This window comes from Bufo bufo, chromosome 5, assembly GCF_905171765.1.
Source record: "Bufo bufo chromosome 5, aBufBuf1.1, whole genome shotgun sequence".
In the NCBI taxonomy this organism is placed as follows: domain Eukaryota; kingdom Metazoa; phylum Chordata; class Amphibia; order Anura; family Bufonidae; genus Bufo; species Bufo bufo.
Genome location: NC_053393.1, coordinates 241,400,216 through 241,425,909, shown reverse-complemented (window position 1 = coordinate 241,425,909; position 25,694 = coordinate 241,400,216). Strand labels below are relative to the sequence as shown.

At 41.4% G+C, this 25,694-nt stretch overlaps 1 protein-coding gene across 2 annotated transcripts in view; it reads right to left on the bottom strand.

Annotated features, from left to right (window-relative positions):
* Positions 1 to 25,694, bottom strand: part of LOC121002879 (calcium/calmodulin-dependent 3',5'-cyclic nucleotide phosphodiesterase 1C-like) — a 786,737-nt gene that overhangs the window by 137,035 nt on the left and 624,008 nt on the right. For both annotated transcript variants that reach the window (XM_040434515.1, XM_040434516.1), the window contains exons 9-10: positions 11,576 to 11,704; positions 6,837 to 6,938 (exon numbers count right to left, since the gene is read on the bottom strand). In XM_040434515.1, the coding sequence (XP_040290449.1) occupies positions 6,837 to 6,938; positions 11,576 to 11,704 (231 nt within the window). The remainder of the gene's footprint in view (positions 1 to 6,836; positions 6,939 to 11,575; positions 11,705 to 25,694) is intronic.

Here is a 25,694-nt window from a genome sequence, read left to right as displayed (position 1 = left end):
ATTTTTAAATGAGTAATTGTGTTTATCATCCCCTATTTTTTTTTTTTTTATAGGGAGTGTGTACACAAATAAAATAATGCCATATGTGATATTAGTATGTGTATATGTGTTTTTCCTTTTTTTTTTTTTCACTTTCATCTGCAGTAGCAGGAGTGACCACCAGAGGGCGCTGATCTCAAGACCTACTACACACTGTCTAGTGAGCTCCCCGTCCTGCATTCTCAACTGTGGCCACCGGGGGCGCACTGAGCCAGACAGGAAACGAGCCTGGGACGCCGTGTGATCTGGAGCAAGAGAGCCGGCGGCTACAGGAGAGGACACAGAAGGGAGAGGACACCGGAAAGAAAGTTGAACAATACCCTGCCTCACTAATGGCACAGCGGCCCGTGCCAGACATTTGCGAACGAGTTCAGGACCACGCTGACCCCTGCACCCTGCCTATACTGCCGCGTGGGAGCCGATGCATCCAGGCAGTTCGCTCCGGTGCAGCGTGACTCCCCCTTACCTGGGGAGCCGGCGCTGCCGACCGGACTTTAAGCAACTTACCTGAGAGGTGGGCGAACGGGGTAGACACGGCGAACGGGGTAGACACAGCGCACGGTGTAGACTTAGGAGCAGTAAGGCAACTAGTCCAGACGTACAGGGATATGGCCACGATCTGTGTTGAGCAGACGTAGGATGCAGGGGAGGGGGAAAGGAGCCTAAATAGCAGGGCAGAGCCCCTCCCACAAATACAGGCCAATAAATCGGCCTTAAAACATGTCATCTAGATACAACTAGATATACATGGGCAAGGACACATGATCATATACCTCCGTGTAATATCTCTATAGAGAAATTTAGCCGGATCCGCTTCTTCTGAGTTAATCCTTCTATTTAAGATTATCTACAGTATATTGGTTCTGTCTAGTCTTATTATATAGGATTATTTATATGGTTTTCTGTCTAGACTGAATTTACACATTTGTATAAACATGGGTACTGGTATAGACGGTGGCGTATTTGTGAGCAGATACCAATGATCTGCATAATGAAAGAAAGCAAATGGGGGGGTGAGAACACACATTTGTTCCTTTAGAAGGAATTGCCAATAATAATGCTATAAGTGGAGCCATAAACCTCCCCAACAAAATAATTCAAGCCCACCATAATTTTGCCCTTCCTACCATAATTTTTGCTCTCCCTACCATTTGATGTATTCAATTAGGGTTAATAATACAGAGTTGTATAGTGTCCAATATACATAATAACATTTTTGTTGCACTTTATCTATTTATTTATTTATTTATTAATTTTAGTGAGAACTGCAACTATTTATCTAATGTCCTCCATTAATTTTGTCCTCTGGTAGTTCATGTATTCGATCTGCGCCACAAATATGGAACTGTGTAGAGATCTATTTATATATATGATTATTATGGTTGCGATCCACTTATGTATTTATTTAAGTTATCTATTGATATCAGATACATTTATTTTAGTATTCTTTTATATTTACCTAATGTCCTATATTAGCTTTGCCCCTCTAGTATGGCTATACACCTTTTAATTATATGTTATATATGTTTTATACTTACCTCCATCATACATATGTGCGGCCAGAAGCTTGAATATTGCTATGGATATGAATCCTATCTCCAGATACAGAAGGGTCCCGAACCCCGCAGGGCCGCTGTATGTATGCTAGTGCAGAGAACAGGAATTGAAGCGAGCCCCAGCGCTACACAGGGTGACGGTGTGCGCTGTGGTGGTGCGAGTCGGGAGACCCTGCAGCGCTGGTGACTCACAGGATCGCCACACATACAATTATACAGGGAGTGCAAATAGATATTAATGGCTCCGGTTCTGCATGAGAGGACTGTGTGCGCTGCGATACCATTGAGAAGCCAGCGCTGTAAAGGAGTTATTATCCTCCAATAGATGGGTAAAGATAGAATATGGAGCGCTCGATTCAGCGCCACTGAAGTTTGCACAATATGCAATGTATCCCCCTGTGTGTCACACTGGATACTAATGTGTCTCCCTTTATCTCCCAATTAGTGCAATTAAATGTGATTGAATGGCTCTGGTAACGAGGTCCACAGACTAGGAGCTTCATTATACTAAACACGCCCGCTCCTGCCTCTGAGCCTCCCCCAGATTAACCCGTCAAAATAGTTTTTTAAAATACTCCAGTAGTGAGTGAACTTTTATTCTGTAAATTGTCCTGACGAAGGGGGCGCTTCGCCCTTGAAACGCGTTGACTTGAACTCAATAAAAAATATTATCAATCCTGAGGACTCATCTATATGCCAGCAGTGCCGAAAAGTGGTCTCACACTTTTTTATGATCTTCTCTATAATCAGAATGACCCAGAGAATAAAGTTATCAGACTATTTATGTCAAAAAAGAAATGCTGCAAAATGTATAAAGTACAAACTTAGTGGCAGTATTGCTGTTTTTATCCCTCCCCAAAAATAGTTAATAAAAGGTTAATCAGTAAGTTATGTGTATGCCAAAATGGTGCCATTAAGAAACTACAACTTTTTGCTAAAAAAAAAAAAAAAGCCCTTATATGGCTGCATTGACTGAAAATAAAAAAGTTATAGCTCTTGGAATGCAACGATGAAAAAAATAAAAAAATTGCTTTGTCATTAAGGCCAAAACCGGGATGGTCACTAAGAGGTCAAAAAGTTGCATAGATTGTTGCAAGGTTACTGGGTGATGTAGACAGTGAAGTAATATCTCAAAACATACTTAAAGATGTGCCAAATTTATTAGACATCCTGTGACATTTGATAAATCTGGTTCAAATTGTGACAAAGTAGACTCCTGCAAAATGACTTTAAGAAATTATACATCTCTATGGGAGGGAATAGGTATACCCCGGCCCAGGGGTCCCCCTTGGCACAATTTTGCCAAGAGGTGGGCCTATCCAAAGGAAAAAGAGCTTATTCCTGTGTTAGTAAATCTGGAAGCTCTATGTCTAGAATAGATTCGGCCCTGATAAACAAAGGTTATTTAAACTGTATTAAACGGATGAAATATTAGGCCACATCCGTCTCAGATCATGTCCCGTTCTTAATAGAGCTATTTATGGTCTGGAACGACTTTAGAATGAAACCCCCATTTAGATTGAACCCCCATGTGCTATTAATAATTGACAATCATAACCAGATAGAAAATGAAATTATCTCTTTTTGGGATAGGAATTATGCCTCAGCTAAATCTCATTATGTATGGGATGCTTTCAAAGCGTTCGAGAGGGATTTTTATTAGTACAATTGCAAACCTGAGTAAACGCTATGCTAGGAAGGAGAAAGAACTGGAGGAAGCAGCTGCTGCAGGAATGGCCAGATATGCCAAGGTAAAAACAGAGGAAGGTAGGGAGATTATGCAGAGGACAAGTCAGGCCCTTTCTGACTTTCTTTTGGATAAATCTCAACAGAGGCTATTCTTTAGAGGACAGAAATACTTCTCCGAGGCAGGTCGCCCTGGGAAGATGCTGGCTAGGGTAATAGCTAGCCAGGAACCAAAGAAAGAGATTCGTAGTATCTCCATGCCTGATGGCACTATAGTGGAAGATCAGGAGGGAATAATAGAAATATTCATAGAGTATTTTTGTGAATTATATAAATCAGAGAGCGTTCTCTCAGAGGCTACGATTAACTCATACTTGGATTCCATTTCCCTTCCAGTTCTTACAGATAGTAAAAAAAAAACGTCTGGAGAAGGATTTATGTCCTCAAGAGATAGAGGATGCAATCAAGGCCTGTTCAGGTAATTCCTGCCCTGGATTGGATGGACTCCCGTATGAGTTTTACGGTAGATACAAGGAGGTTACTATTCCGCATCTGTGGAGAACACTCTCTGATTCAATAAAGGACGGAGCCCTTCCAGAAACAATGACAGAGGCTGTGATTACAGTAATATTAAAGAAGGGTAAAGACCCTAATAATCTGGGGTCGTATAGACCTATTTCCCTGCTTAATACAGATGCTAAACTCTTCTCTAAATATCCTAGCTATGAGGTTATCTAGTGTTATGACATCAATTATACATACAGACCAAAACGGCTTTATTCCTAATAAAGGGACCCATCATAATCTACACCGTCTTTTTACAGATGTCTGGAGGGCCCTCAAGATCTATTCTGTCCATAGATGTGTCTAAGGCCTTTGATAAAGTTGAGTGGGGATTTTTATGGAGAGTGCTTCATAGGATGGGTTTTGACCTTAGGTTTATTAACTTGATTAAACTTCTCTACAGATCTCCCACCGCAAGACTTAATGTAAATGGTCATCTTACAAGAAGTTTCCCTATGACTAGAGGCACTCGCCAGGGATGTCCACTTTCTACTCTTTTATTTGACATCTACATTAAGCCAATGGCTGCTAGGGTTAGAGAAGACTCTAAGATTCTAGGATTTGGGGTATTAGGAACTGTAGATGATATTTTATTTTATATACAACAGACACAATCTACCCTGTTAAATATTATCCAAATGATAAATTCCTTTGGGGAAGTTTCAGGTCTGGTCGTAAATTGGGATAAAACTATGCTTATGCCATTAGATAGTATAAATATGCCCTTAGATAAATTTACACTCCCTAATGAGAGCCCTTTGAACATCTTGAAAATTTCCAAGTCCTTTGAGTACCTGGATATTACAGTCTCGCCCAGGGTGGAAGATTTTATTCTGCTCAATTTAATTCCATTGATAAATAAGCTACCCTTGTCGAAGGCTGACAGGATATATCTAGTTAAGATGGTGATTCTTCCCCAGTTACTCTATGTATTTAGGAACTCTCCAGTTTGGATTGCAGATAGTTTTTTTTAGAGTTAATCGAAATAATTATTAACCATTTACTTTGGGGGAGGAAACGCGTAAGCCTTAAGTTAGAGCATTTGTACAAGCCGTTGGAGAGGGGAGGACTTAATCTCCCTTGTTTCAGGGGCTATTGTTTAGCTGCACAGTTTTGCTTTTTCCGCGAGTGGAAGGATAGTCCACTCTGCAGGTATTTAGTTAATGTATCCCCATATGATAACTTTTTTACTTTATTGAAGTCTGATCAATTGACCGACTCCGATAAGGAATTTAGATCTGCTAGGAATCTTTTTATGAAGTCATGGTATTCTATTAGACTTTGGTGTGGGGTGAGGGGTTCACTAGAATGCACTCCTTTGTGGAATAACCGGCACTTACAAACTTTAGATAAATTAGGTAGGGATCAATATTGGCATAAAAGTAATATTTTATATGTGACACAGGGAGTAGGCAGATATTGTTTCATTTACAGAATTAACACAAAGAGAAAAATCACAGAAATTATTATGGTTTCGGTATTTACAATTAAGATCGGCACTTTCCAGGAGTAAAAAAAAAATTTGACTTTAAATACACACTTCTACACAATTTAATGATTGGATAGGAAATTTGGGTCCAAAGATGAAGATTTCTCAATTTTATAAAAATGTACTCATAGCACGATTTGGAGGTACCTCCTCCTCGGGTCAGATGGCTTGGCAAAATGAATGCCCAATGATTAATCTGGATGACCAGGAGAAGGTAACGCTGAATTAAAAAATTGTTTCACATAATTTGAATCACGTTGTGGTACAGTTCAATATTCTACATAGACTTTATGTCACACCTTTTTGGCTTAATAGATGTGGTATCAGGAATGATTCTAATTACCCTAGGTGTGATGCTCCCGAAGTGGACTATTTCCATATGTTTTGGTCCTGTCCAGAGCTGAAACAATATTGGGGGGCTATCCATAAATATATTGAGGGAAAATTGAATGTGCGGATCCCTTTTACTGCGGAATGTTGGGTGCTGGGCGAGCTTGCCAAGGTCCGCTGTCAGCAATATAAAAAAAATGTTTTGTTTAAGATAATGTTTTTGTCAAGACTTCTAATCTTGGTTCTCGCGAAATAGTCCCACCATGAATACATGGTTAAACCTGGTGAATTGTAACAAGAGATATGAATATATTCTGTATAAGCAAAGAAATACCGAGAAAAAATGGAGTGAAATTTGGGGAGACTGGAACTCTTAGAGCTTTCCCCGCTCTCCATCCTTCCCCCCCACTGCTCCTCGGTCTGGTTACGGAGGGGTGGTGGTGAAGGGAGGACGCATCGCAGATGGGGGGCAGGGATTTGGGTGGGGAATAAGGGTGAAAAAGATGTTGATAATGATATGTTTTCTTTTTTCAAGTTGATGGATAATATTGGAACGTTAATAAAATTTGTTTAAAAGAAAAAAAAAAGAAATTATACATCTCAAATATATCTTGTGGGTGCAGCTCCTCTGCACATCTACAGTATGTGTATTGATTGTGCAATCATGTGTTCCTCCATGTCATCTAGCCCTCTTGCAACTTTTGTTGTCTGTAATTTAGCAAAATGAGCTATACCCTATACTTAGTTTTTCATAGAAGTGACTGTGCTTGCCATGTTTGTAGATGAATAACACATAGTAGACTATATTCTATATTATATAGTTTGATTACTTGAATTAAGTACAATAACATACACTGCTAGCAGCAACTATTTTGAATGCAGTTCAATATTATAACATGGCTGAATTTTTAATACCTAATTCACATTACACACAAATATACTTTATATGTCTGTCCTAACTATTATGCTTATTGAAGAGGGTTTGTGCATTTTTGTGAATGTGAACTTTGATCTTTAATTCTTCAATTTTATCTTTAAAGAGCATGAGAAGACTTCAGAAAGCCTCACATTGAAGCTTTTATAAGATGATGCCTTTGAAGTGCAAAATAATAACAGCCTATCAGTATTTACTATAACCTTTTACCATAGGACATCAGAACAAGGTTACTCACCCTTCCGGCTGCTGCAAAGCATTCTTCATTGCTTTGATTTGTTGGAAGTGACAGGACATATCTGTGGCCAACACCATCTCAATCACCAAGGCCCGGAATTCCCTTCAGGGTTATCATAAGGCAGAAAAGAAAAAGAATGTGTAAGACATTAGTTTCCTTGTGCATCTGCTAATTGTATGTGACATTTCCACTACAAACCATATGTTTCACAAACCTTTTGCAAATATCTTAATTCTGAGGAGGTAAGCTTACATTTTTAAGTATTAAATCTAGTGTGAGCCAGTTAGTCAGGTCATTAACTCTGCCTAAAATGACTCAGATTTTTTTTTTAGCTGTTTTCTACTGCACTGGCAAAATGGTCAAGGTTATTTGATATGTCTTGAGCACTTCAGCTATGTTTTGGATAGAATGCTTAATCGGAAAATTTATATATTAATTATTACAAGCATATTTTATCCATATTAAAAATAAAATCCAGAAATACTGCAGTTTTTCACATTGGCCACTAGGGTGCACACAGATATTTTCGGTTTTCTACTTGTCAGCTTTGCTGTGTAGACTAGGTAAGGATCAGCAGAGATCTGGGATTTCTAGTTTATTCCAAACTTAAATCCACATGATATCCCACAATTGCCTGATAGCTAAGGAATACCCCTGATAAATGGCACTCCCTGATCCCAGGAGGAGGGTGTGTCAACTGATCTCTGCCACAGGAATTTTTTTAGTGTTCAACTATATTGTATAACAAAGGTATGTAGTAGTATACACTTATGCATGTTAGAAACATGTATTTCTTAAATGACTAAATAAAAATGTAATACCCTTCAACATTCATTTGACCCTAGCCATGCTGAAGATATAAAAAATACAATTGCTTTCAATAATTTGTCAAAGGTAACTGATGGTATCTTAGCTGCAGGCAGCATGTTATAGAGCAGGAGAATCTGAGCAGATTAATATATAGTTTTATGGGAAAAGATTCAGTAAAACTTGTAATTTATGTATTTATATCTGTGCTCATTCTGGGTTTTGAAGTGAAGCAGGAGGTCCTATCAGTGACTGACAGCCTTCTCTCTATGACTGTGTATACCCAAATAGCTGTTGATCACTGATAGGACTGCCTCCTTGACTACAAAGCCCAGAATGAGCAGCAATTTGAATGAATGAAATACAAGTTAATGCTGAATATTTTCCCATATAATTATACATCAATTTGCTTAGATCCTCCTGCTCTGTAACATTTTGTATTTTTTTTTCCTACAGATTGTACTACATTTCATTTTCATGTTAACAGGTTACCTTTAAAATGAGTTACAATGACAATAAAATTACCAAAATATTATTTATTTATTTATTTTTTATTGTAAAATCAAGCATACAGTATGTAGTCAACATTGAAAGACTAAAACTACTTGTATGTAACCTTATTTCAGCATTAGCCCCCATACACATGAGAGATAAGCCAAATCCACCAATCCTATATATATTATGGGTGTATCTTATGTCCCTTGACAGGTGATGGAAGGACAGGTCATCAATATCAGAACGGCAGCGTCTGACACCCCACACCCCTGCTGATCAGCTGCAGTCGCTTTGGTGCCAGAAATAAGCATCAGAACTCTATAGCTCCATCCACTGTGTCGTAGATGGAGATCATAAGTATAGTACTGCTCCCTTTCACTTCAATGACAGCACTACTGCAGTAACCAGCTCTCTCCACTACAGTCTGCCGCTCTGAGACCAACATCTGTCGATGGGGGGGGGGCGACACTTGACCACTGCAGCCAATCACATGTCCCCCTGTTGATGGATGTTGATCTCATCACAGGGAGAGGAAGAGCAGGCCCAGGAGCAGAGGTGGACTGGCATTAGACCCTATAGTGAAATGTCCAGGTGGCTGTCCAAGCCCTCCTTACTGCCACTGCCCAAGTACATAATGATCTGATGCCCTCAGTGGTAATTAAAGCTGGGAGCATCAAGTACTAATGTACCCTTCTGGCGGCTGCAAATGTCCTCCTGAATTGTATGACTGTCCTCAGGATGGTGATACAGCTGAATAATGCAGTGGGGTATGGTTACCAATGGCTTCATATTTTATTTAGAGACAACTGGAGGGGAACAGAACGTGGAGCTATTGATAGCTACTACACTGCGTGCAGAATTATTAGGCAAATGAGTATTTTGACCACATCATCCTCTTTATGCATGTTGTCTTACTCCAAGCTGTATAGGCTCGAAAGCCTACTACCAATTAAGCATATTAGGTAATGTGCATCTCTGTAATGAGAAGGGGTGTAGTCTAATGACATCAACACCCTATATTAGGTGTGTATAATTATTAGGCAACTTCCTTTCCTTTGGCAAAATGGGTCAAAAGAAGGACTTGACAGGCTCAGAAAAGTAAAAAATAGTGAGATATCTTGCAGAGGGATGCAGCTCTCTTAAAATTGCAAAGCTTCTGAAGCGTGATCATCGAACAATCAAGCGTTTCATTCAAAATAGTCAACAGGGTCGCAAGAAGTGTGTGGAAAAACCAAGGTGCAAAATAACTGCCCATGAACTGAGAAAAGTCAAGCGTGCAGCTGCCAAGATGCCACTTGCCACCAGTTTGGCCATATTTCAGAGCTGCAACATCACTGGAGTGCCCAAAAGCACAAGGTGTGCAATACTCACAGACATGGCCAAGGTAAGAAAGGCTGAAAGACGACACCACTGAACAAGACACACAAGCTGAAACGTCAAGACTGGGCCAAGAAATATCTCAAGACTGATTTTTCTAAGGTTTTATGGACTGATGAAATGAGAGTGAGTCTTGATGGGCCAGATGGATGGGCCCGTGGCTGGATTGGTAAAGGGCAGAGAGCTCCAGTCTGACTCAGACGCCAGCAAGGTGGAGGTGGAGTACTGGTTTGGGCTGGTATCATCAAAGATGAGCTTGTGGGGCCTTTTCGGGTTGAGGATGGAGTCAAGCTCAACTCCAAGTCCTACTGCCAGTTTCTGGAAGACACCTTCTTCAAGCAGTGGTACAGGAAGAAGTCTGCATCCTTCAAGAAAAACATGATTTTCATGCAGGACAATGCTCCATCACACGCATCCAAGTACTCCACAGCGTGGCTGGCAAGAAAGGGTATAAAAGAAGAAAATCTAATGACATGGCCTCCTTGTTCACCTGATCTGAACCCCATTGAGAACCTGTGGTCCATCATCAAATGGGAGATTTACAAGGAGGGAAAACAGTACACCTCTCTGAACAGTGTCTGGGAGGCTGTGGTTGCTGCTGCACGCAATGTTGATGGTGAACAGATCAAAACACTGACAGAATTCATGGATGGCAGGCTTTTGAGTGTCCTTGCAAAGAAAGGTGGCTATATTGGTCACTGATTTGTTTTTGTTTTGTTTTTGAATGTCAGAAATGTATATTTGTGAATGTTAAGATGTTATATTGGTTTCACTGGTAAAAATAAATAATTGAAATGGGTATATATTTGTTTTTTGTTAAGTTGCCTAATAATTATGCACAGTAATAGTCACCTGCACACACAGAGATCCCCCTAAAATAGCTAAAACTAAAAACAAACTAAAAACTACTTCCAAAAATATTCAGCTTTGATATTAATGAGTTTTTTGGGTTCATTGAGAACATGGTTGTTGTTCAATAATAAAATTAATCCTCAAAAATACAACTTGCCTAATAATTCTGCACTCCCTGTATAGATGGACAACTTCTGAGGAAGTATATTGTGCTGCACTGTGCTATTTAGGTCCCCTGGGGTGTTATTTTGTGCTGCACTATGATATTGCTGCCCCCCCCCCCCCCTACTTGTGTCAGCATAATTTACTTGTCTTGACACTGTCTACTTGTGTTGCCCAGCCTTCTATTAAATACAACATGAGGCCACTTTTAAGTTTTTTCCAAGGCCACTTTTAGTTCCCAGTCCACCCCCACAAAGGAGTTAGGTAAGTATGATCTCCACCACGGGTCAGCCACTCTAGGGGGTTTGGCTTACCCTTTTAACCCCTTTGAAGTCCCATGTAAGGGCAGCACATTAGAATACAGGTCTGCTCTCCTATTAGCCCAAATGACACAAGTACAGTGCATACTGTGCCATTTAGTTTAGTTATTAGGCTCTATTCACACATCCGCAATTCCATTCCGCATTCTGCGGAACGGAATTGCGCACCCATTTATTTCTATGGGGCCGCACAATAGCGGACAAGAATAGGCATATTCTATTAGTGCCGGCAATGTGCGGTCCGCAAAATGCGGAACGCACATTGCCGCTGTCCGTGTTGTGCAGATCCGCGGATCCGCAAAACACACACGGATGTGTGAATGGACCCTTATCCTACTATATTCATGAGGGGCTGCTGTATAGGCAGACACACAGCAGCCCATCATTCACTGTGAGGAGGGTGGGTTATGAATCTGATGTATTCTTTAATAGATACTATAAGCTAAATGGCACAATGTTTTTGTGCTGTTTGGGCTAATAATATGAGATTTCATATAGGGCAGCATATTCAGGTGACAATAAATGCAACTATTTTGTGACAAGATGTGAATAGATCATTACATGGATGGAGGTGAAGCCTAAATTTCAGATCAGCAGCAACATGTTCAAATTGAATTCATGCAACCAGTTAATGTATAGAACTATAGTAATCATGAAAAAATGTCAACATTTGATAATTGTAATTAAGACGTACTAAGAATGCTGTATATTGCTTACACATCTCACCTCCAGTCATCCTTGGAAAGGTTATACAGTATATTCATTTCCTCATCATCCTGAAGCAGGCGGTATGCTGCACTTACATGGTGATTTTCAAGTACAGATCGGTCATTGTACAGAATAGCTGAATCTGATCTGAAAAAGGAAGGAAAATTATTTCATCTTATAAATGACTAGATGACTAGAGCGTCAGTTACAGTTTGACATTGTTACTGAGAAAAGGCTACAGGCACCTTCTGAGACATTTTTTTTTATTACTGATTTAGACTATTCTCGACAACAACAACCAAAAAATATATTTTTTAATAAGCTTCTATTACAATTTTTGCTCAATTTGGTTTCTGCAGCTTCTATGTGTCAGAGTACATAGCAAACTGCAGAATGCTGTTCACAGTGAAATCCGCCAAACTTTCTGATGACTTATACTCTGGCCCTGTCTTCTGAATGATCTTCTTAGTTAAATTATGACCACATTGAAGTTAAATTTCGATTTGATTACAAATCAAGAGAAGATGCTAATAGCGGCTCTCCCAAATTACTGCCTTGGATTAATGCTCTGTGTCAAGTGTATAGGATAATAGACAGGCACTCTACATCTGGTTATCACACAGATTATATTTATTCAAATACAGTTAAAATAAGTAATTGGCATGTCTATAATAAAAAATAAAAAATATAAAAAATATAGAAAAATATAGAAAAAAATATAAAAAATAATATAGAAAATATATAGAATATAAAAGCATTGTAAATGTCAATCAATGGTACAACTTGTGTTATGATTATTGTGTGCAGGTTCTTATAAGTTTGTGAAAAAGTTGGAGATAAAAGAGAAACTCCTTGCTGAAGATAAACGAAAAAAGGATACCTCCTTGCTGGTAAAAGTTAATTGTCCATTCGTATACAACCTGTGATTGAAGTAAAAGTCAGTTGATTCCCAATGTACGGTGGGCCATTTATATAGATACACCTTAATAAAATGGGAATGGTTGGTGATATTAACTTCCTGTTTGTGGCACATTAGTATATGTGAGGGGGGAAACTTTTCAAGATGGGTGGTGACCATGGCGGCCATTTTGAAGTCGGACATTTTGAATCCAACTTTTGTTTTTTCAATAGGAAGAGGGTCATGTGACACATCAAACTTATTGGGAATTTCACAAGAAAAACAATGGTGTGCTTGTTTTTAACGTAACTTTATTCTTTCATGAGTTATTTACAAGTTTCTGACCACTTATAAAATGTGTTCAATGTGCTGCCCATTGTGTTGGATTGTCAATGCAACCCTCTTCTCCCACTCTTTACACACTGATAGCAACACCGCAGGAGAAATGCTAGCACAGGCCTCCAGTATCCGTAGTTTCAGGTGCTGCACATCTCGTATCTTCACAGCATAGACGATTGCCTTCAGATGACCCCAAAGATAAAAGTCTAAGGGGGTCAGATCGGGAGACCTTGGGGGCCATTCAACTGGCCCACGACGACCAATCCACTTTCCAGGAAACTGTTCATCTAGGAATGCTCGGACCTGACACCCATAATGTGGTGGTGCACCATCTTGCTGGAAAAACTCAGGGAACGTGCCAGCTTCAGTGCATAAAGAGGGAAACACATCAGTGTGCAAGTTCTTAGTCCTTCTTACTTCCTCATTTACAAAGAGAGCCTGAGGGCTGCAAATATCCCTCAAGTAGATATCCTGCAACCAATGGAATTATAATAGTGTGAGTCCGTATGTAACAGTAACCTGCATTGCACTGATTATACTCCCACAATGCGAATCACACAAGGCGTAAATGTAATCCCTCCGTGGTAAGTTGTTCTTGTTCTATCGGAACAGCCACGTTTCCATGCAATCTGGTTAGATCCCCACACGGACTCAAATGATGTATACCTCAGACAAATCTATATTTCTTTTCTTCAGATTCCTGAAAATTTTCTGTGGACAAGAATGGCTTCTGCAATAGTGAAGCTCCGTATATACTTGTTTAAAACTTTTTATTTGTCCATACTTACAACTTTCTTAAAACAACTTTTTAAAACACATAAAATTCCCAGCGTCTGCTGCTTCTGGGCAGAAGCAGCAGACGCTGGGAATTTTATGTGTTTTAAAAAGTTGTTTTAAGAAAGTTGTCTTGTAAGTATGGACAAATAAAAAGTTTTAAACAAGTATATACGGAGCTTCACTATTGCAGAAGCCATTCTTGTCCACAGAAAATTTTCAGGAATCTGAAGAAAAGAAATATAGATTTGTCTGAGGTATACATCATTTGAGTCCGTGTGGGGAACTAACCAGATTGCATGGAAACGTGGCTGTTCCGATAGAACAAGAACAACTTACCACGGAGGGATTACATTTACGCCTTGTGTTATTCGCATTGTGGGAGTATAATCAGTGCAATGCAGGTTACTGTTACATACGGACTCACACTATTATAATTACATTGGTTGCAGGATATCTACTTGAGGGATATTTGCAGCCCTCAGGCTCTCTTTGTAAACGAGGAAGTAAGAAGGACTAAGAACTTGCACACTGACCTGGACCAGAAGCGCGGTCCGAACCCCATATATTATACTCTAAGACAAGTTATAATGTGTAATCCACGAGGACCATATCACTTCAAATTTTTTCCTCGAGTTCCTTCTCAAATAAACATATTCCTCCAGCTTAACCAGTGTATGCACCCTACCTACTACTTCCTGAATCGTAGGAGCCGTTTCATCAATCCAGTGGAATGCTATGCATTTCCTCGCTTGATACAATATTCTCATAACGGCCACCTTTTTCTTAAGCATGTTTCTTGGTACTTTCACAAAACCCAGTAAACAGGTCAATGGTCCAACTTCTAGATTGATTTGAAAAACCCTATTTATAAGTTCCACTATCTCAATCCAATACCTTCTTAATCGTGGGCAATTCCACATAAGATGGATCAAATTTGCACTACTAATATTACAACGTGGACAGACGTCATTCTCCCTATAACCCATTCTTAATAGTAGCGCAGGTGTTCTATAGACCCTATGTAGGAGATATAATTGTGAGATCCTATATGACTCGCTCAATGACAGCGTCGGTAAGTCAGTGAGAATTTCCTTCCACTGCTCCTCAGTTAGATCCTCAATATCCTTCTTCCATTTCTCATACAATTTCAGTGGGTTGGATTTATCAATTTCCTCCCTGAGTGTGTTGTAATATAGGGATATCACCCCACTAGTGGTCCCTGACCTTGCTGTGTAGTCAATGATAGGACACCTGGCTGCCTGTTGGATCTTCCCCTTCTTTTCCTGAGTTTGAATAGCATGCCTCAACTGTAAATACACATAGAAATATTTATGTGGAATACTAAATTCTTGTCTCAATACCTCAAAGTTTTTCAATGACCCATCCGAAAACAGTTGAGCCATCTTCCCCATCCCATATTGCTCCCACTGTTGCACTCCACTGATCTTATTCAATTCAGAATATAGGCAATTGGGCCATATAGGTGTGTGAGTACTATACCTGGTTATACTCATTCTTTCTTTGGTTTTCCACCATATCTTATGCATCATACTTATCAATGGATATTGAGTACCATGAGAATGAAACGAACCATCCTCCAGAGCCGACAATAAGCACGTACGATGTATCAGATGTTGAACAATGCGTCCCGCACTATTTAGTTGCGTCACCTCCCCCCATCCTCTAAAATGCTGTAACTGGGCTGCAATATAATAGGACCAAGGATCTGGTACTGCCAGTCCCCCTTGTGTTTTAGGCCATTGCAGGGTTGAAAGCTTAATCCTAGGGACCCCTCCCCTCCATATTAAATCTCTGAACGCTGCGTTGACAGTATGAAAAAACCTAAGCGGAATCCAGGTCGGTACGTTATGAAGAAGGTATAAGAGTTTTGTGGATCTGAATACTTTAGTAATTGCATGTAATAAAAAATGTTGTAAAGCCATTTAATATAATATATCTTTATAGCGCCGCCTGCTGTTTGTTCTTTTTCTTATTTCTTTGACTTGCTCACTGAGATGGCCGCAAAATGCTCAGTTTCATCCTTCAACTGGCTCCTGAGCTGGGATAGGGAGAGCATGGGCATGCCCCCTTACCTGCAGCAGAAGACACTCCCCCTGAGCTGCCACCTTGATATAAATCTAGTAGAGCAATGAATGGGGAGATCTCTGAATCCATGTGAGGTACAGGGCTGGTTCTAGCTTTGTTATAAAGAGACTGTCATACACTATATGATGTCTGATTTTCATTTTTTTACGATATTCAATGGATAACCGCTTTAACAAAAGTTTTCATATATTTTTTTTATTGAAACGTTTCTGTATAGCTGATTATTTTAGTTACAATGACTCATACACAGATATATAAGCAATGTAACTGTTTGTTCTGCATTGGAGGCCAGTGATGGCCAGTTCGCAGTGTTCGCCGACGAACACATGCGATCTGCCATCTTTATTCCCAAGCCCGGCGATGCAGAGGTAAGTCCTTACCTGTGCCTGCGCCGCGAGCCGCTCTGAAACACATGTGGTCACCGGGAGCAAGCAGTTCCGAGAACAGCCTTCATCGGGCTGTTCTCGGAACTGCCTGCTCCCGGTGACCGCATGTGTTTCAGAGCGGCTCGCGGCGCAGGCACAGGTAAGGACTTACTTCTGCATTGCCGGGCTTGGGAATAAAGATGGCAGATCGCATGTGTTCATCGGCGAACACTGCAAACTGGCCATCACTGTTGGAGGCTCTGTTTGTTGCCTCCATCACAGATTCCATCAAAGTGAACAGAGAGAAAAGTCCTGCCTCCGCTAAAAAAGTGAACTCCTGAATGGCAACCAAAAATTACAATCAATAGGATCTGTTTGGTCCTGTTCAGATCAATGATGTGCTGAATGCGACCCTTACATCATTTTAGTTCTGCTCCTATAAATGAGCAAAATAACAGACATCAATAGTGCTGGTGTGAACAATTCCTAAACTAATCACGATAATAATATTTATGAAGTTGATGATATAATAGTAATATTATTTCAGATTCATTTTAGTTCATAGAGATTGTGATTACAGTAGACATTTCTGATTTGAATGACTGGCTTCATCCAGACTCGAAATTGCTTACTGACATTTAGGGCATGCACGTAAAATGGTAACATTCAAGACACCATCTACAAAACTATTATATCAAAAATGTTGCAATCATTTTTAGTATTTTAACAATAAACCAATAGGATATAAGCAGTTATAGACATACTGTAATAATGATTTACAACGTAATGTAACAGTGGCTGCTGTACGCCGCTGTTCCCCGGCTTATCGCCGCGGTCCTGGGCGCTGCGCTCAGCGATGACCTATGGTCGGTGCTTTCAATTTTAATGCTGCGGTCCTGGGCTCTGTTTCTGTAGGTGGTATTGCTTTTGAGGATTCCGCTCCACAGCTTCCACTCAGCACTGGACACAGCATGAGTTCGGCTGGTTTCCTGTTATACTGCTCTAAGGGTGGAGCATATCACTCCCTGGGCTATGTGAATTAGGTCAGGTGACCTCGCTGACCAACCCTGGCTCTCCTGCAGGTACAATCCTGATCAAAAGTTTAAGACCACTTGAAAAATGGCAAGAAAATCATATTTTACATTGTTGGATCTTAACAAGGTTTCAAGTAGAGCTTCAACAAAAAGAAATGAGAGTGAAACAAAACATTTTTTGAGCTTTCAATTAATTGAAAATAACGATTAAACTGAAATAGGCTGTTTTTCAGCTGATCCAAATTTTAGGACCACATGCCTTTAAAAGGCCAAATCTGTGCAAAGATGTGGATTTATTGTCATTTTCTGTCAGGTAGTCACACATCGTGATGGCAAAGGCAAAAAAAACTCTCCCTTTTTTAACGTGGTTGGGTTGTTGAACTGCATAAGCAGGGTCTCTCACAGCGCGTCATTGCTGCTGAGGTGGGACGCAGTAAGACAGTCATTTGGAATTTCTTAAATGATCCTGAGGGTTATGGAACAAAAAAGTCAAGTGGAAGACCCAAAAAAATGTCATCAGCACTGAGCCGGAGAATCCAATTGGCTGTCCATCAAGACACTGGGCGATCCTAGACCCAAATTAAGGCCCTTACTGGTGCTGACTGCAGCCCCATAACCATCAGACGGCATCTGATACTGATGGGCTTCAAAAACAAAAAACGTCTTCAAAGACCTCGTCTCCTTGAACGCTACAGAACTGCTTGTTTGGACTTTGCAAGAGAGCACCAAACATGGGACATTCAAAGGTGGAAGAAAGTTTTATTCTCTGATGAGAATTTTTTTTACCTTGATGGTTCTGATGGTTTCCAATGTTACTGGCATAACAAGCAGATCCCACCTGAGATGTTTTCTACGCGCCACAGTGGAGGGGGCGCCATAATGGTCTGGGGTGCTTTTTTCTTTCAGTGGAACAATGGAGCTTCAGGAAGTGCAAGGGCGTCAAACGGCCGCTGGCTATGTCCAGATGTTGCAGAGAGCATTCCTCATGACTGAGGTCCCTCATCTGTGTGGTAACGACTGGGTTTTTCAACAGGACAACGCTACAGTACACAATGCCCGAAGGACAAGGGACTTCTTCCAGGAGAATAACATCACTCTTTTGGCCCATCCTGCGTGTTCCCCTGATCTAAATCCAATTGAGAACCTTTGGGGATGGATGGCAAGGGAAGTTTACAAAAATGGACAACAGTTCCAGACAGTAGATGGCCTTCGTGCGGCCGTCTTTACCACTTGGGGAAATGTTCCCACTCACCTCATGGAAACGCTTGCATCAAGCATGCCGAAACAAATTTTTGAAGTGATAAACAATAACGGCGGAGCTTCTCATTACTGAGTTCATGTTTGGAAGTGGGATTTCTGTTTTGGGGGGTTTAGTTTTTTTTTGGAGGTGTGGTCCTAAACTTTTGATCAGCTGAAAAACAGCCTGTTTCAGTTTATTCGTTGTTTTCATTAAATTGAATGCTCAAAAAATGTTTTGTCTCACTCCCATTTCTTCTTGTTTCATTTTGAAGCTCTACTTGGAACCTTGTTAAGATCCAGGCATGCTAAATATGATTTTTTTGCTATTTTTCAAGTGGTCTTAAACTTTTGATCAGGATTTAAGTGGCTCAGCCCCCTTCCAGATGCTTCAGTGTCAAGGTCCTTGAGTTTGCTTGTTCCTGATACTCTCGTGTGCTCCTGATCTATACTTCGTTCCTGGACTCTGCTTAGTGTCTGACCCCGGCCTGCTTGCTTTGTCTCTCCTGTTGCCGACCTGGAATGCCTGACCTGTTCCTGTGCAGTCTGCCCTGACCTTTTTCCTGTCTGACTACTCCTCTGCCTCATCCTTCGGTACTGCACTGTTGCTCCTGGTAATTACCCTGCCTGACTACGCGTTTACTTCTGGTACCTACCCAGGTATCTCCTGGTCCGCCTGGACCAGCTGCCACTGACTCGATGATTGCTCTGGAGTAGCCCCTGGCAACTACCCTAACGGCTCAAGTCTATCCTCACCATCTGAGGCTCTAGTGAAAACCAGGTAGTTGCTTAGACACGCCCCTCCAGAGTATAGCCAGTCAGTGGCACAGTGGGTTCACACCCGCTGACCCGTGACAGTACATTGAGGCCATGGACCCCACTGGTCATCCCAAGCCTGTTGTCCAGGAACTGTTACGTGCAGTAAAGAGCCAGAGCGAACGTCAGGATGTCTTGATTCATTACTTGCAAAATGTTGCTGCTCGTCTGGATGCCATCTCATCTCCAGCTACTGCAGGGCCGTCAGGCGCTGCTACTCCTGAAGTTCCCACACCGGTAAGTCTGGATTTGTGTACCGCTGGTGTGCAACTTCCTCTGCTTTCATGCTATTGTGGATATCCAAAAACCTGTCATGGATTCCTGAACCAGTGTTTGATCCACTTTGATTTGCATGGGCAGAAGTTTCCCACTGAACGATCCAAGGTTTCCTTCATCGTGTCCCTGCTGTCTGATGAGGCCCTTGCTTGGGCAAATCCTAGTTGGGAGCATGAAGGTCCTGAGACTACCAATCTGCATTTTTTTCTGGCTACCTTCCAGCTGGTCTTTGAAGAGTCCGGTTGCACGTCCTCCGCTGCCTCAGCACTGCTACGTCTACGGCAGGGTTCCTTGTCTGTGGGTCAGTACGCCATCCAGTTTTGTACCCTGGTTGGAAAGCTGACATGGAACAATGAGGCTCAGCTGGTGATGTTCTGGGGGGGCCTTTCTGGCTGGATTAAGGATGAACTAGCTGGTCACGACCATCCTTCTACTCTGAATGACCCGATCACCTTGGCTCCAAGGATAGATATGCGCTTCAAGGAACGTGCTAAGGAGGTCGCGCGCATCAGAAGGACACATTGGTTGGCTCCATTCTTCTAGCGGCCGCTCCTTCCTCTAGTGTTCACCCCACCTGAAGATCCCATGCAAATAAAGAGCCTTTGATTGTCTGACCAGGAACGTTTCCGCTGCATAGCAGAAAACCTGTGTTTGTATTATGGTGGAAAGGCCTACTTCGTGCGTAATTTTCCCTAGAAGCCAGGAAACATAAATGTCTAGGATCCGTTGGAGAGGTGGTCCTAGACAAAGAGAAGTTCTCTATGAAACTTTCTGTTCCGGTGATTCTCTCGCACAAGGGAGTCATGCTGTCTGTGCCTGCATTCCTGGACTCTGGGTTAGCCGGTAATTTCATTCAGCAAGCTCTGGTCCATCAGTTCCAGCTTCCTACCATCCAACTCGAAAGTCCTCTGTCAGTGTCCTCCATTAATGGACTGCCAGTGATCTCCGTGACTATACCCCTGAAGCTGCAAATTGAGGCTCTGCATTCTGAGATGATTTCCATCTACATGCTGCAGTTTCCGTAAATCCGGTTATCCTCGGTCTTCCCTGGCTGCCTCAGTACTCTCCAGTTCTGGACTTAAACTCCAGTCAGATTCTACATTGGGGATCATTCAGTCATTCCACCTGTCTATCAGAGGTACGACCTGCTTCCTCGCCTCCTGTACCAGTCAACCTGCCTGGACTCCCACAGCAGTACACCAGTTTTGCAGATGTTTTCAGTATGAAAGAGGCAGAGACGCTGCCTCCTCATCATCTGTATGATTGTCCGATTGACCTTCTGCCTGGTGCCACTCCTCCTCGTGGTCGAGTCTACCCCCTCTGACGAGACCCAAGCAATGTCTGCGTATATTAAGGAAAATATTGAGAGGGGATTTATCCGGAAATCTACTTCACCATCCTATGCCGGTTTCTTCTTTTGTGCGAGAAAAAGATGGATCCTTACGGCCCTGTATCGACTATCGTGGTCTGAAAAAGGTCACAATCAAGAACCGATACCCTCCACCGCTAATCTCGGAACTCCTTTCGACAGGATCCGGGGCGCTATGGTCTTCACTAAATTTGTCCAGCGCGGCGCATATTATCTTATCCCCATTCGAAAGGGAGATAAGTGGAAGACTGCTTTTAACGCTCGTGACGGATAGTACGAGTATCTCGTCATACCCCTCGGTCTGTGCAATGCTCCCACGGTATTCTAGGAGTAGGTGAACGACATCTTCCGGGATCTGCTTTATGTCTGCGTAATAGTGTATCTGGATGATATACTGATCTATTCCCCGGATTTAGCCACTCAACGAAAGTATGTACATTTAGTATTACAGCGGTTGAGAGAAAATCGCCTTTACACCAAACTCGAGAAATGCTATTTCGCTATTTTATACCAGCAATTCATCTTGAATTTTTCATCCCTTACATCTCCGATCTCTGCTCTTACTAGGAAAGGGGTGAATACCAAGGACTGGAATCCAGAGGCAGAGGCTACCTTTATCCAATTAAAGAAGAATTTTTCTCCTGCATCGGTTCTGCGTCACCCCGATGTCTCCCGCCAATACTTTCTAGAAGTGGACGCCTCCTCCATAGGAGCCGGTGCTGTTCTTCTACAGAGAAGTTCCAAGGGCAAGATGTTTACCTGTGCGTTCTCCTCCAAACTCTTCTCACTGGCTGAGAGGAATTACTGTATAAGAGACAGAGAATTTCTAGCCATAAAACTTGCCTTGGAGGAGTGGTGTTATCTGTTGGAGGTGATAATATTCACGGATCACAAGAACCTCACATATCTGCAGGCAGCCCAGCATCTGAATCCTCGCCAAGCAATGTTGGCTCTCTTCTCTCGTTTTAATTTCGAGTTGCACTTTCGCCCGGCTGAGAAAAACATCAAGGCGGATGCTCTGTCTAGGTCATTTGACTTTGCAGACCAGCAGGAGGAGCCCCAATTCATTGTAGATCCTGCTTGCTTGATCACAATGGCTCCTGTCCTGGTAAGAGACATTGCTCTTGGGAAAACATTTGTGCCATTTGCCAAAATGAAACGTATCCTAACGTGAGGCCACAATCCAAACTGGCCGGTCACCCAGGTATTCGCAAGACCACACAGAACTGGTGTCTCACCATTACTTGTGGCCCACATTATCCAAATATTTGTGTGATTATGTCTCTGCCTGCACCGTCTGTGCTAAAAATAAAATCTCCAGGAGCAAAACACCTGGTCTGTTGTTACCGCTACCTGTTCCTGGTGCTCCATGGCAACACATTGCCATGGACTTTATTACAGATCTGCCCTCTTCGGCCAGATGTACCATGATTTGGGTGGTCGTGGACCGCTTCTCCAATATGGCTCACTTTGTTCCTTTGACTGGATTTGCTAAACTGTTCGTGAAACATATATTTCATCTGCATGGTTTACCGGGGCATATTGTTTCTGATCGGGGAGTTCAGTTTACCTCCAAGCTCTGGAGAGCTCTTTGCCGACTGCTAGAAGTTGACCTGGACTTCTCCTCCGGTTATCAACCCCAAACCAACAGGCAAGTAGAACGGGTCAATCAGATAATGGAGAATTACCTTCGGCCTTTTGTTTCAGCTCAACACGACAACTGGGTACAATTGTTACCTTGGGCAGAGTTTTCCTACAATAACCATACTAGTGAGACTACGGTGTCATCTCCTTTCTTTGTCGTTTTTGGACAGAATCCTCATACTCCTCTCCCTGTTCCTATATCTTCTAGGGTAACAGCGGCAGATTCCTCTTTCAGGGATTTTATAAATATCTGGCAGGATACCAAGATTTGCATCGATAAAGCAGTGACCCGCCTGAAGACGAATGAGGACAGGAAAAGAAGGAAACCGCCTCAGTTTTCGCTGGAAGATAAGGTATGGCTCTCCTCCATAAACATCTGTTTAAGGGTTAATAGTTTCAAGTTTGACCCTAGGTTCCTGGGACCCTTCGTAGTTGTGAAGAAGATCAAGGAAGTGATCTATAAGTTACGGCTACTTCTCTCTTTTCGTGTCCCCAATGCCTTCCATGTATACTTCCTTAAACCGGTAGTCCTTAACCGCTTCTCTACAGCTCCGTCTATAGCGACTCCGGTGTCTGAAGACTCGGAAGAGACATTCAAGGTCAAGGACATCTTGGACTTCAGGAAACGTCGTAAGAAAACCTACTACCTGGTGGATTGGAAGGGCTTCAGTCCAGAAGAGACGTCTTGGGAGCCGGGAGGACAATATCCATGCTCAGGACCTGATAAAAAGGTTCTTGTCCCATCGTGGACTCAAGAAAAAGGGGCGTAAGGGGGGGTACTGTAACAGCAGCTGCTGTACACCGCTGTTCCCCCGCTTATCGCATAACTTTTATTTTATTTTATGTGTCAGTATGATCATGATGACACTAAATATGCATAGTTTTTTTTTATGATTTACTGCTTTGGATCGTTAATAGCACATTTCATGGAAAAAAAATATTTTTAGTTTTCGCAGCACCTCTTCTCCCCATCAGGCTGCTCTGGGAATTTCTGCGCAGGGACATAACCGCGAAGCCGATGAAGCCCAATATGCTCAGTAGCCTTGGGGAAGCCGTCTGCTATCTGCAAAATAGTCTGCTTAATTAAAGCCTATCCATCACCGCTAAGTACGTGTAATTCACCCACAACTATAATGTGATCTGGGCCGCAAAGAAACGGGAAGGTGGGGGTCTAGACTAAATCTGCAGACCATGTGCAGTGCGGCTTATCTTGTGATGATCTTACGTGGTTTCTGATGAATCATAGAAAACCTTAGGTAAAGGAAAAAGTAGCAGAAATGAATCTGCTCTCATACTCCAGTCACTGCCAAAGTTGCATTTCCAGGCCGGCAGTATGAAGGAAACTTAGGATCATATATATATAAAATGTATGTGATGTGCAAATCATTGGTTCCTGCAAATGGGGTAAACAGCAAAGCAATTCAATTGTCAAATAGTAACACCATATTCACATATATGACATATAGTGATACTCTGTACCAGCTTATATACATATACTATATAGATGCCCGATTAATAAAATGCCCACTGGCTTATTATTCCTCTGATTCCTCAGTGTGTCGCCTTGTATTCACATATTGCACATATATCTGATTAGTCACATTTTTATGTGTTGCACGCACGATTATCATCATAATACCGTATGTGCAGATCACTGCTTTCAAATCGAGTAATGACCTTTATTTGAGAACGGCTCTTGGGATCGATTTGAAATATTCCAAATAGTACCTAATAATAATAAAATACAATACAATAAAAAGTAAAAATAAAGAATTAGAAATAACAAAAATAAAATCTTTATAGTATATGTATATAAGCTGATACAGAGTATGTTAATGCTCTACATTTTTGTGGGAATTGAGTGCTTATCACTGACATCATTTATACAACCTGTCTTTTCATATACTGTATCACTTTATTCATACAATCATGTATTGCAATTAGAAGTTATTCATTCATATATTCATATAATCATTGTAATGCAATTGAGAATGAAATATGTATGTGTATGTACATCAGATCTTTTATCTTTATTTTTTATCTTTTAAGAATCCACATAAGAATCCACAAATATAATATACTGTTACTCTGTTGTAGAACAAATGTATAAACATATCCAGTAAGCCTGACATAAATAGTGGGGAAATTGATAGAAACCATGCTTAAGGAGAGGATTGTGGAACATCTAAAATCCCATGGATTGAAAGATGAAAAACAGCATGGGTTTACTTCAGGGGAGATCATGTCAAACTAATCTTATTGATTTTTTTGATGGGGTGACTAAAATAATAGATGGTGTAGGTGCAGTAGACATCGCTTATCTAGACTTTAGTAAGGCTTTTGATACTGTCCCACATAGAAGGCTTATCAATAGATTGCAGTCTTTGTGCTTGGACTCCCATATTGTTGAATGGATTAGGCAGTGGCTGAGGGACAGACAGCAGAGGGTTGTAGTCAATGGAGTATATTCAGACCATGGTCTTGTTACCAGTGGGGTACCTCAGGGATCTGTTCCGGGACCCATATTGTTTAATATCTTAATCAGCGAAATTGCAGAAGGCCTCGATGGTAAGGTGTGTCTTTTTGCTGATGACACAAAGATTTGTAACAGGGTTGATGTTCCTGGAGGGATACACCAAATCGAAAAGGATTTAGGAAAACTAGAGGAATGGTCAGAAATCTAGAAACTAAAATTTAATGTTGATAAGTGCAAGATAATGCACCTGGGGCGTAAAAACCCAAGAGCAGAATATAAAATCAGTGATACAGTCCTAACCTCAGTATCTGAGGAAAGGGATTTAGGGGTCATTATTTCAGGAGACTTAAAGGTAGGCGGACAATGTCATAGAGCAGCAGGAAATGCTAGCAGAATGCTTGGGTGTATAGCAAGAGGAATTACCAGTAGAAAGAAGGAGGTGCTCATGCCGCTCTACAGAGCACTAGTGAGACCTCATTTGGAGTATTGTGCTCAGTACTGGAGACCATATCTCCAGAAGGATATTGATACTTTGGAGAGAGTTCAGAGAAGAGCTACTAAACTGGTACATGGATTACAGGATACAACTTACCAGGAAAGATTAAAAAACCTTAACATGTATAGCTTGGAAGAAAGAAGAGACAGAGGGGATATGATAGAAACTTTTAAATACATAAAGGGAATCAACAAGGTAAAAGAGGAGAGAATTATTAACAGAAGAAAAACTGCTACAAGAGGACATCGTTTTAAACCCCATTTGCGGGAACCAATGATCTGCACATCAAATACATTTTATATATA